Below are 16,477 nucleotides of genomic sequence, written 5' to 3'. Positions count from 1 at the left end.
TCATCTAAGGATCCAAAATTAATTCTCGCGCACGTCTCTACTTGAACAATAAATAAATATAGATATTTCCGTAACAAAATTATTTTTTATAGTGACAAAATAAAAATATTTAACGTTGAATTAACATTCAACTCCTGTGGAATATTTCGGGGAATGTGTTGAACGACACGAGTTCGTGGAAATTATAGAGTTTATTTTTAGAATATTCTAAATATCATAAAACAACGTAAACATTCACAACAGATGGGGGAATAGGATGTTATTTATAATAGTAATAATAATGTCGTTACGTTTGCCGTAATAATTAATCGTTTTTACGAATATATCGTCATGACGTATTCATAATTATATATGTATATAAGTAAAGAGTTTTCTTTCATTTATTTTTTGTTTATATAATAATTACTCATCGTATTCTCTCTTCACACGACAATGATAATTATAATAGTGAAGACGATATCAATAATGATAAGAATCGTGTAACCATAATAATGATAATAATAGTACCGATGCGTCTATATACGCGCGTGTCATGTGTATACGTTATAGTCAAAGCCCGAAACGCGGGCATTCCTAGGATTGACTAGTCGGGCTTTGACTATAACATATATATATATATATATATATATATATGTATAAACAAATACAATAAGTATATACATATATGCGTACGTGTTCGCATGCACATATGTGTACATGCTTATTCTTTTAAGAAGGGGATAGAGTCACAATGGCGCTAAACAATGCGATGCAGTGTTCTCGCTCTTTTTCATTTTTATGTCGTTCTGCATGCGCGGTCAGAGAGTCTCGCTTTTATAAAGTATTTTAGCCAAAAGATCTTAGAAGTAAGTCTCGTAATAGTAAGTAGGTAATAATAAACGCACGTGTGTATGTACAGTTCTCTTCCATCGTCGTTGAATGCCATTTCTCGAACGCCGCGAGAATTATTTAAGTCCGACTACGGCTCTCGCGACTCTTGCTGACGGACGTCGCCCGGATGGATGTGCGCCAAGGATCATCTCCTTGATACTCTCTCTCTCTCTCTTTCTTTCATTTTGTGATATAGCAATCAATCTAAAACAACGCGTGACGAGCGAACTGAAAAAGTACACCTCTCTCCCACATTTCCCGAATTTCTAAGACTTCTTCGCGAAAGATTCGCTTCGTAAAATAAAATCTGGAGATCAATGCGTCGTGATAGGATTTTCGACGCGTTAGGCTTTTGGTTTTATTTACTCGAAGGCTCTCGGATTGGATATTTTGAATGTCTTAGTAGTTACTTACCGCAAGCATTTCTCGGCGCCGTGTATTACGAAAAGATAATTACGGCAAATTACGAGTCGGAAGGCAACTTTTACTTGAGTTTTAATGAGTCTCTTTAATCTTGCGATCCTCTCCGTTACGCAAAAAATGGGCGAAACACGAATCCCCGGCTCCTTTTAAATCTGCAAAATTGGATGGGAGGCACACACATACACACATACGCACATATTTCCGATGCATTTATTATATTTTCTGTACGGTTTTTTTTTCATCCTCAAGAAGATACGACGTCACATTCATCGGGCGACGCTCGCGTGAAAGGAACGAGAGAAACGGAGTTCTAAGGCTACATATTTCTTTTTTTTTTTGGTTTGGAAAAGAGTTAAAGTGTCGCGCAATCTCCAATGTGTTTTCCTCCTTCTTGCGGCCCGGTCGTATCCCGGGCGGCAACGTTCCGCGTTTTTTCACACGCGATTTCCGGGACCTTATCTGTCATGTAAAACGCCAAACACGACGCTGGCACAGAGCGTAGAAAATAGATTTAATTAAACGACACGCTTTATAGACAGGTACAGTTATTAAATAGGGAAATGCGATCACGCCGTGCTTCGCAGATTGCCGCGCGAAATAATTGGAAAAAGAATGGAGAGAAAGCGAGAGAGAGAGAGAGAGAGAGAGAGAGAGAGAGAGAGAGAGAGAGAGAGAGAGAGAGAGAGAGAGAGAGAGAGAGAGAGAGAGAGAGAGAGAGAGAGATGAAATGAATAATTTAATATTTGTGAGAAATAATTCTACACTCGAGCTTCTCGATCGAATAACCGAAATGTTAGAGTTTATATGACAGGACAAGGGAATCTCTCAATAGAATACGTTAACGGCGACGTTAATGTACCTACACGACCCGATCCCTTCGTACATCTCTCTCGAGATACGCTTTTTCGTTTTCTTTTTTTTTTTTATTTTTAGTCGTTCGTTAAAGGAGCATCAAGGTATCTATCTTCCGCGCATCATTTGCAATAATTCGGCCCACGATGCGTTCGTACGATGTAGGCCCGTTGTACCAATGTCAGTTAGCGTTAATCGCAATTAATTAAATCTCTCCAATCTCTCCTGCATTTCCCTGGTGAAAAAAAATTCTCATATTTTCTCAGAAATCTTCTGACTTGAAAAATTCTGGAAAAAAAAAATATATGGATACTTTTTCAGAAAGATTATTGGATGAAGACTTTCGGAATATTTCAGTACCCGTATGTATTTCATACATATGGGTAAGAAATATTCCTGATCGATTGCGCAGATATATTTATTTCCACAAAAATGTGTTGACGGGAAAAATCTGCAACATTTCATTATTATTTTGTTTGAGTGTTTCTGGAAAACGTTCCAATTCGTATAAAAAAATCTGAAAAATTCCGAGCACATTTTGAGGAAAATTTTTATACAAATTCTGAGACATTTTTTCACCAGGGTTGACTTATCCGAAGTTTGACCGAGCAAGGCTCGAGGTATCGTTGACAAAAACAATTCGCGCGCGATCGAATTTCGCTCTTTTACACGTATCTTCTTATCGCGGTGAAAAGGAAGCGAGGAGTCTCTCCCCCCAGTGTGGATCTCTAATCCGAGTTAATCTCTATTAAAAAATGTGCTAACTCGTGGTGCAACTGACCCTTCTCCCGTACGCATGCTCCTCGCGTGCCCTTCTTAGAACTCGATATGTACATATGGTTCAGCGATGTGTTTATCAGCCGATTGCAAGCCGTCGGTAACAAGCAGCCAATGACGTATATAACGATAGTTTACAAAACAATCCGTATAACATTACGGTAATATACTATATAGATATATATACATACGCGCGCGCGCGGGCATGTGTATGTACATACATGTACACGTATTCTCTCTCTCACTGTTCCTTAGCGATGTACAACACGATAATAATCAGTCGTAACAGGTACATAAAATTGTCTCTCGGTGAAACTCGATTAAGTTGCGTTCGATGCGACTCGAGAGGGTAATTTTCGAAAATTCTATTCTCTTCTCGTTTCCGTTCTCTCCTCGACGATTCTCGCCGACGAGAGAAGGAAAATGAGAACGATAAGATTGGAAAATCCGTTTACAGAAGCTCGGTAAAATTCAATCTCGGCGATAAGGATCGCGAAGGCGCGATGTATTCGGGCGATAAAGGAAAGAAATGCAAATTTCCCGGCGAACCGTTTTGAATTACATTTACAATCGGGGAAATTATCGCGAATCTTCGTTTTCAGATTTGCGCGAGATCTGTGATAAAACGAGAATCGTCGCGCTCGGAATCCGATAAGATTTTTACTCGCCAAACGAAATTATGTCTAATTCCGCGCTAAACGTAAGAGCCAAGGGATACGTAATGAAGGTACACGCCATATCGAGTTCGCGTATAGAACGCAACGTAGCCACGAGGAATCACACACAGCACTTTAGTTCAGTCGCTTGCAAAAGAAAAAAAAGAGAAGAAGAAGGAAACACAAAGGACTATATATATTACAGCAGATCACGCTCAGCTGCACAAAAGCGCGAGCTTCTCCCCTGAAAGACGCTTTCGAAGTGATTCTGTTACGATAATGAGACGCCGCTTAAACGGTTTACTTATCATAAATATGTGTGTGTGTGTGTGTGTGTGTGACGAAATGAGGCTTTACACGAACGAACGCAGGAAATACAAGCTTTGCGTATATATATAATATCTAATTATGTGTTTGTATATACAGAGCGTTGCGCGATTTACACGACAAATTATTTCATCAACAGACTCTTTGAGGAGCTTAAAGTCGATTTTTCTTTCAATTTAAATGTCGTCTTTTACTTCATGCCTTTAAAAATATCGCGAAGACTCTTGGAGAGAATTAAAACTTTACAAAAAAAAAAAGTATCCGTTTAAAATTAAATAAATAATAACAAGTTATTTTTAAAAGAGAAAATATCCGTTCAAAATGAAACGAATGAGAAATTATTTTTAACAGAGAACTGATTTTAAATTACATAACAAGCTTATAAATATGGCTTGTCGCAAGCCACTCTGTATATACATAGCACGCACGTGTGTCGTATATGTATTAGCGTGTATACATGATTTCTCTCACTTTGTTTGATGCATACATGTTATAAAGAGTGACCCAAAAACTCGCGTTCCACATACGGCGATACTGTTGCGTGTATTATATCTACGATATAAAACGCATATTTGATGCCGGCACTATATTCTCAAACGAATGAACGGGATGTCCGCGTGCGTTGATGGGGTGATCGCATGCTGCCAGGTTGTTGTACGCAGGACAAGATCGTCGAACCGAGATAACGCCGTGGCTCTCAGGAGAAAAATTAATTAAATTTGATCGCAATTACTGTACGAGTTCACGCTACGCCACCGAAAAAACGCCGAGGAATCAATTTCTTCATATACGCAAGAAGTCACCGAGGAAGACCGTTTCTTCGAAAGAAAGGACGACGGGGGCGGAGACGCGCGCGCGATCGCATTGGATCTCTCAAGTATTTCTCTTCGTAAAGGAACAACGTCGGAGGTGAGAGTTTTATTATTCGAGTGTAGGATGTGCGAGTCGAAGCGCGGAGTCGATTGGAAAATGATTGGAAACGTCTAAACAAGGCACAAGTCAAGACTGTTATCCGAAAGGTGGATGGTCCGTGAAAAGTTCGTGTATATATGCGAAAGGGAAGTCCTTTAATTCGTTCTTCGCGTTCACACACGTTTAGTTACCCTCCTCGCATTTCGTAGAACAACGGGTCGCTTCTACAACCAAAAGGATAGACGGGAGCGACTTGGATCGCGATTCTTGAATCATCATTATCGTGTCACCCTCGTCGTATCGCAAGTAACGATCACAATTGTAATATATATATATAGCGTATGCGCATTTATTAATTTAACCCGCGTGTCGTCTCTCATTTTGAAAATCACTGTAGCGGCGAACGCGTATATGCGCCTCGTGTTTCGCGACAGCGATAGATACAAGTGATAACGGTGTAGCGACGATTGCAACGGCGAGAGCAGTGACAATGGCAATAATCAGATCATAATTAAAATGAATAATAATCGCGTCGTAATCATAATGATGCGGTAATATCAGATAACCAACACTGTAATGTATATATGTATGCACGTGTGTATACAGGATATCCCGGAATTGTGGGCAGTCTCTTTCATCCGAGAATTCATTCGATCGATTTGGAATCGACCTTTTTTTTTAATAGAAAATGGCACTGATACTTTTCTCGAACTATAAAGGCCATTGCACGTAATAAAGTTTTAGTCATAATCGTAAGGCCGTAAGAAAATAGACCAATCACAGTCGATTATTCTCCTTGAGCTCGAAGAATAATCGAGTGTGCGTGGTCTATTTTCTTACGACCTTACGATTATGACTAAAACTTTGTTACGTGCAATGGCCTTAAGCGAGCCTCGAAAATTTTACTTTAAGTCTTATTCAGTTTCGAGAATTAAATCGTGGAAAATCGATGATACTTGTGGAAAATTTACACTCAAGGAAGTCGGTGAGGGAATCCACAGATGGAAAGGAGTGACGATAGCTCTGGGACATCCTGTATATATCGTAGTGCTCCTTTATATATATATATATATATATATATATATATATATATATATATATATATACACATATATACACACACATATATATATATATATATATATATATATATATACATATACACACATATATTTGTATATATTCATATTTATAATATGTATTATTTATAATTGTGTGTATATTATATTATATATTTCATTATTATTTAACACATTCTTTTGTACAAGTAAATTAATTAAGAATAAGTACAACTTGGTAGCAAAGAGAGATAGAATTATTATTCACTGTATATTTTATATCGTAGTGAGAAGAAAGAGATATATATCTTATTTCATTTATTATAATATTCTTTCATTACTTTTATTATGTTTCAGACCGTAACACGCTGACGATGCCGCCATTCGGCTTCCGGAGATGCTTTTTTTTGCCTCGTATCTCTCATCTACACTTCTCCTCCTTCCCGGTACCCGATATGATTAGGCTTGCGATCTCCCGCGCTGCTCGCCGACGCTAAATTCAGCTCTCGCGAAGCTCGCTAAGGCGCGACGTCTCCGATTTTCTAGAGAAGAGGTAGAAAAAACAGCGAAAACGACGACAAAATCCCGCAATACGACCGCGAGCGATTATTACTATAAATATTACAGACGAGAGACGAGAGTAACCGCTCTCGATTCTGATTATCTTCGGGACGTCACGTGCGACAAAGCGTATTGAGCGCGTGACAGCGCGGACGATCGAAGCGGAAGCGTCTCGACGATCGCGTTCGTTTCCCGCACGAGAAACGTTTTTTTTTTTTTTTATATTCTCTAGCGATTATAACTCCCCGTGGAATCCACCCCTCGAAATAAGTAACTCGCAAAAATGTAATATATTCATTTTTTTTTCAACACAAAATTATTTTACGGCACGTCGTCATTTCGCGATTACGGTTCTCGAGTTTTGCCTCACGCTCGGCCGTTCTGTACCGCTGTACCGTAAAATTGACGGCAAGGATTCACTTCCGGGGCCAGGTACGGGCAGAGTGCGGCTGTGGCTTTTTCAGGCTTATATCAGGCAGGAACAGGAGCACGAGCACACATTCGAGACAACGATTAACGCTCTTTACACGCGAGGTGCTGCTTCCCTTAAAAAAAAAAAAACGCATCGTCTTCTCCTTCTTTAATTCTTACTAGCCTGCGCGTTTCTTCAGCACCATTATGACCTACTATCGGATTTTAATTTCGAGCCTATTGGCGGAGCTCACGCCCGGATAGCATGTTACAATCGCCCCATCGAGGCGTGCCTGTAATCGTTTCAATTTGCACGGCTCTTTCTAGCAAAGTTGTGCGACTAGTTGGGGGGGAAGGGTGGGGGCAAGAGATATGCATCACATGTCTAAACGAGCGTACGTGTCACAGCTCACTGATATACATGTATTTATATATACGCGTTTTGGGGAGACCCATCATCGTTCATGCGGGATTAAGTCTCTTCTTGACGTCTCGTCAGGAAAAGTACTATTGTATCAAAACTATCTCGTTTTCGATATATGCACTCCTAAAACCTCACCCTCTAAGATATCACAAAATACGCGACGAAACGGAAGTTCTTAGAGATCACATATGAGACGATAAATTCCAGCCCGATGCTACGTTGCGTAATACGAGCGAGATTTTTGCGTGATATATGACCGGTAGCTCAGTTTTCAACGAAAAAACATGGTAGTTACTATTGAGACCAGTTGGACCTGACGATCGTTATACAATGGCGAGATTCACCTCAAAGCTTAACAGATAACGAATATCTTGTGTGTAAGATCATGACCGTGCGCAGTTCCGTGAAATGGAGATACAACGAAAACGAGATATTTTCTTCGACATCGCACGAACGAGAATGTCGAATGAATCCTCGGGGCAGAACGGCCAAGATAGATCATGTCGTAATGAGTGTACTTGGAAACGATGCGCGCGCTCGACGTGCATTTCTTTCGCGCGTTAATTATTTCGTGCGATCGTGACGGACGTGTGCACGCGCGGCAGCGAAAAACACGGTATTCGGATTACATCATAATTAATAATAATAATAATAATAATAATAAAATTAATATAATAATATATAATATATAATATTTATATTTATGTATATTAAATAAATTCTCCGATATATATATATATATATATATATATATATGTGTATGTATATATATATATATATATAATTTACGACTTAGCCCTAAGCTTAGCTCGACTTAAGATTTAAGTAACCCCACCCCGTGGCGCGGGGGATGCCCTTACGCGTCACCCAGGGCGGACACATCTTAACAACCTAGTAAAATCCTAAAACCGGAAGCTCCGCCGTGACGACAGGCCAGCTGCCTTCTTTGTTTCTTTGGCGGAGACCGCTCGTCCGTTCTCTATTTCTCTTTCTCTCCCTCTCATTCTCTCTCTTTCACACTGTATATGCGATTCCTCTCATTAGATAGACGTAACCGCGCGCGAGCCGTTCGTTTCGTTCTCTCCTCGCTTTTTTCGTGCCGGAGAAAGAAGAAAAGACACGAGAGAAATGGTGCCCGGCGGAGACGCCGGGTTGGGGGGAAGTTGTCCTTCCCCGTACATGAACATCCGATTCGCTCGACGTGTAAACGAATCTACCTACAAGATATATCGCTCTCTACGTTCCGCTTGTCGTTGATACGTTCGTACACGCGCGCGTGCGTATGTACATGGGTCGATTAATCCGCGAGAAATACGTGGTGTACACGTTCATGGATGCTGGGAAGAGGAGAAAAGCGAGGAATTGCGAGAGTCGGAGTGAGCGAGAGGTAAGGGAGAGAGCGCAAGAGAGCAAGATAAAAAGAAAGAGAGCAAGGAATAATTGCGCGAACGGCGAGAGATCGGAGAACGTCGCACGCGCGCGGCTCATCGCAGAAAGGAGGCTAAACGTTTTCGTTCTCCATTCGCGGGCGCAGTGTGCGCGAAAAAGAGATACGGAGGCAAATTCCTCGAAGAAGAGGAGGCTACGAAACGTCCGGCTGGACGTCTCTCGATGTTTCACGCGGCCCTCTTTTCCTTGACTGCTGCTGCTTTCTTCCGCTATGCGTGCACCGGGACCGACGATGCTCGTTGAAAATCGCATCGACGAAAAAATCGCTTTCGCTTCGCGACCGTCTGTCCGTCCGTTCCTCTGATCTTCCTCTTGCGACGGCGATGGTTTCTCCTGACTCCTCGATAAACGGCGCACTGGTTGTAACAGCCGGAGGGGGGGAGGGGGGGAGAGACGAGCAATGGTTTGCAAATGTTCGGTGGTGGCGGCGATAGCGCCGGGATCTTATGACCCGTCCATCCATCCGCCATCTGAAAAACGTTCACTTTACATTAATATGAGATGTTTGGATTTTTTAATCTTTTCCCGACGGTAGTATCAGATGAAAAGCACTGTTTAAACGCGTGATTTTGTTGTACAAAAAAGCACCAGATTACCATAAATCGATGGCTAAAAAAAAATCACGTCATCCAAATTTATTCAAGTTATCTTTCGCGTAGGAGAAACATTAAAGTTAAGAAAAATAACAAATCTTTTAATGATTAGGCCTGTTCGTTTTCGCTGCACTTCTGAACTAGTGTTAATAAGTCAGAAAAAAAAACAAATATAGTTTCTTTCATTCTAACTTATTGCACTAGTAAAAAATGCAGCAAAAACGAATAGGCCTATTAACTCCGGGCAGTTACTCGACTCGAATGAGAGCCTCGAGGTCAGTCAAGGTAGCGCGTTTAATACCGCATAGCTCCGCAAAATTTACTAAGCCATGCGGAGGCGCAAGCAAGGCTGTCCTGTCTTTCGACGTTTAGGAGTTGCGGATTGCGGATAGTTCGGACGCCGTACCTTGATTGGACGAGTGTGGGGCTCACGACTGCGGTTGCGGTATGTTGTGGTCCCGCTTGTCTCCCGCAGGAGGCGGCGGCTTTGTCACGGCTTTCTCCTCGTTCACCGGCGTGGGCGGTGCGTCTTTCCTCGGTGGCATTCTTTCGTTTATGGCGTCCAAGCCCTTGGCCTCGGCGAACGAGGTAATTTTGTGATTCGGCGAGAAGCCTTGGAGAGCTGCGGAACGGCGGAAAAAAGAAGAAAATGAAGCAGATATAATATTAAAAGACGTGAAATCATAAGAGAATTATTACGGTGAGATTCTCTCTCTTTCGTGATTATTCAGTTATAATACTATTGTGAATAATAATAATCGAGATAACCGGTACTTCTGCCCTTTTAATGCGCCGCATCGCGATAGGATATAATTAAGCATACGTTACACAGTTCACTGCATTAAAAAAATTCTAAACTAAATTAATATCAAAACGTTGTTTTATAAAATTCTTACCGTTTTTCAGAGAGGTTTTGCCACCAGATAATGCACCGAGCGGTAAAGCTCCAGTCGGCGTCAAGCCCTTCAACTGCAGCACGCTCTCGCTCTCCTCTCTGTGAAACAGAGGTTAAAATTATGTTACAATAATAATTAGATGATGAAAATTCTCGTAATCGTAAAAGTTGTAGGTCAACTTTTACGAAATGCGCAACTTTTTATCTCTTGATGTTTAATTCGTAAAAGAATTTAATCTCCCCGTTTTGAACCCAGAGTTCCGGATCGACTTACATCGTCTATTATTTTTATATGAAAGTATTTGCGGACACATTGTGACGTATTTAGACGTATTTTTTAAGGTATTTAAAGACAAATTGTTTTATCGTTCACTGACCTCAGGACGGAGAACACCCGTGCCATCTTGCCAATGGCTCTAATCTTGTTTCTGATCACTTCCTTACGTAGATTGGCTGCTGCACCTATAAATATCAGAGACGCATATTATAGCATTCGTATGACGACGGGATATCAGTACCTATAATAGATCATCCAGTGACGATCAACATAGCGAGAGGAATCAGCGAGCCATTTGAGTTCAACAATTTCTAACATATAATTATTATAAATACAGTTTGTAATAATTAACAATTTATAATAATTAAACATACAATTTGACCTCTAATTAAAAAAAATTGATAATTACAGTAATCTTTATAAATTTTTTATTTACACCGTGTATTAAAATACGCCCACGTTCAAGAGTTCTTCAACGTCGATATCGACAGCGCTGTTGCAACGGTACACAGAAGCCGTTCCATTAATTTACAATACATTTTAATCAAGAGACTCAATAGCTTCGCCACGTTGCTTCGTCACCGATTTGCCGCGCGTTCGTCGTCGCGCTTGCAAATCACTTGCGATGATTCTCGCCATCTCGCCACGTTAACTATACTACATTATCGCATATCACATCAGAGCTTACCGGGGGATACATTATGTTATTAATAATCACTCGTTATTCTCATCGGGTCACGCCAAGACAACAACGCCGAACTACAGGCAAAAGAGTATGCGCATAACTACGAGCGAGAGGAAGGACGGTACAAGCAGCCACGTAACAAAAAAAAAGTTGCGCGTGCTTCGTCGCGTTCGCAATGTAAAAAAAGAAAAATAAATTACGCACTCTTCGCACCAGTCGCGACAGAAAGGTGTTCATTCGTCGACTCTAGGAAAAACGAGGAAAAAAAAAAGAGGAAACGTGAAGAGTACGCTATTGCGAACGCGCGTGCACTGGAAGCTGTGTAAACGTGCGTAAATGCAGTGTACAAGTCTTTCGCACAAATGTATTTTTTTTGCGTGTGTGTGTGTGTGTGTGTGTTTGTTTGTATGTGTGTCTGTGTACTAGACAACTAGACACATCAAGAGATTGCGTAAACTCGTTGCGAGAGAAAAAGAGGCATGCACATGCTGTACAAGCGCGAAACGTACGCACCATCGGCCACTACAAACTCTTATCGTTACCACTTCGCCTTGGCAATCGCCTGCTACCTTTCGGGGCGCTCGTTAACCAGCGCGAAAGAGTCGCCGCTTTCACCGACCGATTCCCATTTACGGATCGAATCAACGCCATTCAACGCGGGATTCGGTCATATTTGTTGCTCGCGAAAAGCTGGGACCAACGAAGCGGAAGTGGAATTTCACGGTTTACGACGGCGCGTCCGATGGAGAACCGCATCGAAAAGGGGTATTTACCAATTGTTCGCGCCGAGCGGCAACTCTTTCGCAGCGAGCCGTTTATCTGTTTGCTCGTTAATTGACGCAACGGTCGAGCCTTGCCGCTCGATCGATTGTACCTTAACGAGAAACGGGGGTTGAATTCGCTCCGTAAAATCTTCCGTTAGCGAGAAATAGAGAATTAGCAGAAAATAGAGATTCGCTCTTTTTCCGCTGCTTGTTTAATTAGGGCGCTAAGATATCATATCCATCGCTTTTTTTTCGTTATTTTCGCGTTATTTGGGGGAAGATTCGATTCGGGAGTTTCAACGGTTAACGGAACAGCGCAGCACATTTAGGAAGGCGGGCCAACAGTATTTTTCCCCTAATCGCGCGGTCCTGTCCGCGTGCCCGCCCACAAGGTCCATCTCGTTCAACGCTCTGTGGAAAAAAAAGAGAGAGAAAAAACTCGCCCCTCGCGTTTCGTTATACGTTCGCTTAAATCGGACGGATCGAAAGAGACACATGTCGAAAATATCGAACGTCGTTTCTCGTCGCGCGCCGACGAAACATACGCTCGAGCATCGTATCGCGTGCGATTCCGGTATTCTAATGATTTACGGCACGGATCCGCGGTCCTTGGGCCGCGCCGTCACGATAACGTATCGCCCGATTTGTCAGGGGGATACGAAATTTCAATTTTTCGTGTCGTTTGCGAAATCTCTGACCGTGCGCGACGGGCGTTTTGTTTTCAGCGATGGCGAGCCATCCGAAACGTAGAAAGATCGATCGAACGTCACGAGCGGGAACGACGGAGATCGGCTGGACTCGAAGAAGGATTCGCGGCGGTGCGCGCGCGCGCGCGGCTGTCCTTGACAGATTATAATCATCAGGCGAGAGATTCCTTAAATAGCCGGCCGAGCCGCTCCGAATATCAGCGATGTTACGCGCGTCGCGGGTCAATTAAATGACATTTTCCACAATTAACGGGCTGCTGCGAAACCGCGAATCGTCCCGACGGATTATCGCGACGATTATTACGTATACGGGTGAATTTTCCCGCGTTTCAATCTTGCGTAATCCGAAATCCCGTTGGTTATCGGGGAGGTTTCCACTTGGTCGTGAGATTCCTGATGCCTATCGGCGGAAACGAGACGACGACGTCGTCGCGCGAGTATCGGGTTTTAGCCGCAATTTTCGAGTAACGAGATTACTCCACCGCTCGCAGTTTATTATCCCGTGCGTTGCCGTGCGGGCCCTACGATTTCGCGGGATCCGAGAACCGCGCGGATTCTCGCGGGAAATCGCGATCTGCGAAAGACGACCCGAGAAGTTGAGCGTGGGGGAAAGGGGGGGTCGCGATTCATCGAGGGCGCCCGTTTCCTGTCGCAGGGAGGGATCGATAGAGTCGAGGCATGTCAAATATTAGACGTTCGGCCTTCGGAGCGAAGAGCGGCAATTTCGCAGCTCGCCGTCGAATCCCCCGCGTTATAACTCCCCTTCGGGGTGGTTATTTGGAATTTGGAGAATTACATCCGCGCGCGTGCGTGACGTCGTTTCCGCGAGCTTACGGGGGTTCCGCGGGAAGAAGGCGGAAAAAAAACGAAAATCGCGCTCATATCCGCCTTGGAGAAGCCTTAAGCCCGTGTCACACTACGTATCGCGGACGCGGATCGGATTGAGATTGCGGATCGCGGATCGTAATCCAGCCAATTATAGACGAGCAGCTCATCTGTGATTGGCTGACATCCGATCCGCGATCCGTAATCCCAATCCGATCCGTGTCCGCGATACGTAGTGTGACACGGGCTTTACGTTGTCGCGCTCTTCGATCGCGAGCCGAGCGTCCGACAACAGCTGTCCTCCCCCCCGGGACAGTCCTGCGCTCGTCAAACGGAGAGGATGCGGCACATACAACGACGTGTACACGTCAACTACAAACTTATACAACAGATCAAGCCTTTTGCTCTCTATACATTTATGTGTTTCAGCGCAACGGTTACGCACACGTAATCTGCCGCAACGGCGTCACCGGCCGGCCGCTCGAAATAACGTAATTCGAGAATCGTAGGGCGCGAATGACGCAAACAACGCGTATATCCAGGCGTTTTAGCGTAACAATTCGTGGAAACGAGTTTTCCACGAGAGCGAAACGGATCTCGCGTTTCAGTAAAATTAAACAAAGATTATCGTGTAACCCTCGATATTGTACGGTATAATGATGATATTTCAACGAGCGAGGTTACGCGAACTTTGACGCGGCTCTAATTACGCGTGTCGTATGTTGTGTGACGCAGCTTATCTCGAATTATTCAAATAGATACTTAAGGGGACATTTTTTAATTTGAAAGGTCGTAAAAAAAGATATTTTCCAGACATTTTTTGTAGGGAAATGAAAAAAGCGAATAACGCTGAACTTTGCATGTTCTTTTAGCTTTATTGTAAGAATATATTTTTATTTTCCAAGTAAAAAAACGTTCTTCTTTTTTGTATTATATAATAAGTTATGTTCTGTTCACTAAGAGCTCGCAAGAAAGAACGCATGGACGATGTGAGTCTAGCTGTTCTAGGTACGTGAAACGCAAAAATTAAAAATTTTCTTACTCAGGAGAAGTGTGAACTATCGTCTGAACTAGAACTAAACCAATATTTCCATTCTAAACAAAATGGTGGCTTTTTTATTAAGAATATTACGTCTTCAAAATTTTGTTAGTATTTTATTAAAGAAGAAAAACTAATAAACGTATAATGTTTATTCTAGTTCAGACGAAAGCCACACTTCTCCTGAATAAGAAAATTTTTGGTTTTTGCGTTTCAGATATCTGAAACAGCTAGAATCATTTATACCGTCCACACGTGTTTTTTCTCGTATTCTTAAAATAAGGCAAAAAACGTGCAAAGTTTAACGTTATTTGTTTTCTCGCTTCCCAACAAAAAAAAAACCTTTTTTACGACATTTCAGAGCAGAATATCCCCTTAACGTTGACCCTTCGCGAGGATTTGTCGAATGGCGACACGGTATCGCGAATGGAACCCGCGCGTAATCATAATAGCGTAATTCGAGAATTCAAACCTGCGACGATTCTGAAAACGGAGGGGATTGTAATGACCCGGTGTGTAATGATCGCCGCGTGTAACGCGATCCGATGTTATTTTCGCGTGCACGCCGTTGCGACAGTTGTCTACCGAGCTAACATTTATCAAAACGCAGTCGAGTCTGGCACCGAGCATGCCGGAGGCCCGTCGTATATATTCTCGAGATCACAACTTCTCATCCGTTTTACCATCGTCTCCGAAGTATAAAACCCAGCGTGACTATTCGCCTCTCATAAATCTGCGGATGTGTCCGTTAATTATTAGAACGGAAGAGGCTGCGAAAATCGATCTCAAGACATTAAATAAAAAATCATTGTGGTCTTACAATTAAGTGCATCTCTCTAATACTTAATATTTTATCGATATTGGAATAAAATAAAATCAATGGAAATCTTTCACGTTGGAAAAATTATTGAATAAATTGTTTGATTCTAATATTACTTGATATTGCAGAAATAATTCTTCCAGCGATTCGGTCGACCTGATTCGATACGATTCGTCTTCCGTTTCGTGAACCTGTCCTCGAAACGTTATAACGCAGGGATATACTAGTGCTCTAGATCGGGTTTCCCAAAAGCAGTTTTAGAAGCCGCAGCTACCCTCGTCGAACCGACTTGCGAAACAGGCGTTGCTTGTCTCATCAATTACTCTCACAATGACGCGACACAAATAATCTGTTATCTTACATATCACCGATGCTCGTCGTTGACGTCCCCCACGTGGAGCATGATATTATCAGATAGGCGATCAAGTCGGCTCGAGATATTCGAACGATCTTCTGAATGCAGGTCGAACGTATCGTTTCTCATTTCTGCAACGACGGGCCTTCGGCATTAATCTGGTCATAGGCGCCGCCGTATATGTAACAACCTCGCTCTCTCAACAACTTTTTCTTTTGCGAATAGAAACAGAATAGAAATGCGACGCCTATGCCTCGTTACGTGGACCGTTCATCGAGAACAGAAAGGATCGTATACCCAATGGCGAATGTTTAATCCTCGACTGTTACGCCGGAATCGAAATCCCAACATCGCGATAAACGGATGTCTTGCGAAATGGAATTCTTTTATCCTCTTATCAAAAATCCAACCAAATTTCGATTTTTTTTTTAATTACAATTTCACGTGTGTTTATATTAATTAATTTAGAAAGCCATAACGTGTCGCGGCCGGTTACTTGAAGATCAAATTCAAGCACAGCAGTCGAGGATTAACGACGACCGAGCATCAACGCGACTAAATTGGGAACCATTGGGTGCTAAGACATATTCCTATTTGTATATTCTGCGTTCGAATCGTGAACGACTGTAGCCGGGGAACTGAACGCCGCTGCATCAATCAATCCGCGACCGAAATCTTCCCTCGAAATCCAACCCCTTCGAAGAAGAGCGAGATCGTGGCCGTTAACGAGGTTTATCGCTCGTTAATGTGAGAATCGACGCTAATTCTCTCCACGGCGCGGCGTGGAGAATTAACTT

The 16,477-nt window shown here is 42.5% G+C and overlaps 1 protein-coding gene across 5 annotated transcripts in view; it reads right to left on the bottom strand.

Moving 5' to 3' along the window:
• Positions 1 to 172: 172 nt before the first annotated feature.
• Positions 173 to 16,477, bottom strand: part of LOC143901162 (serine/threonine-protein phosphatase 2B catalytic subunit 2) — an 86,999-nt gene continuing 70,694 nt past the window's right edge. For 2 of the 5 annotated variants that reach the window (XM_077413203.1, XM_077413205.1), the window contains 4 exons: positions 10,586 to 10,670; positions 10,210 to 10,307; positions 9,720 to 9,935; positions 173 to 9,190 (listed from right to left, as the gene is read on the bottom strand). In XM_077413203.1, coding sequence (XP_077269329.1) covers positions 9,742 to 9,935; positions 10,210 to 10,307; positions 10,586 to 10,670 — 377 coding nt within the window. In that variant the 3' untranslated portion in view covers positions 173 to 9,190; positions 9,720 to 9,741. The remainder of the gene's footprint in view (positions 9,191 to 9,719; positions 9,936 to 10,209; positions 10,308 to 10,585; positions 10,671 to 16,477) is intronic. The other 3 variants (XM_077413204.1, XM_077413207.1, XM_077413206.1) reach the window with 2 other exon arrangements.

This window comes from Temnothorax americanus, unplaced genomic scaffold (genome assembly GCF_048541705.1).
Source record: "Temnothorax americanus isolate GAGA-0224 unplaced genomic scaffold, ASM4854170v1 Scaffold32, whole genome shotgun sequence".
NCBI lineage: Eukaryota > Metazoa > Arthropoda > Insecta > Hymenoptera > Formicidae > Temnothorax > Temnothorax americanus.
The sequence above is the reverse complement of the archived record's forward strand: the minus strand, read 5'-3'. Positions and strand labels throughout refer to the sequence as shown.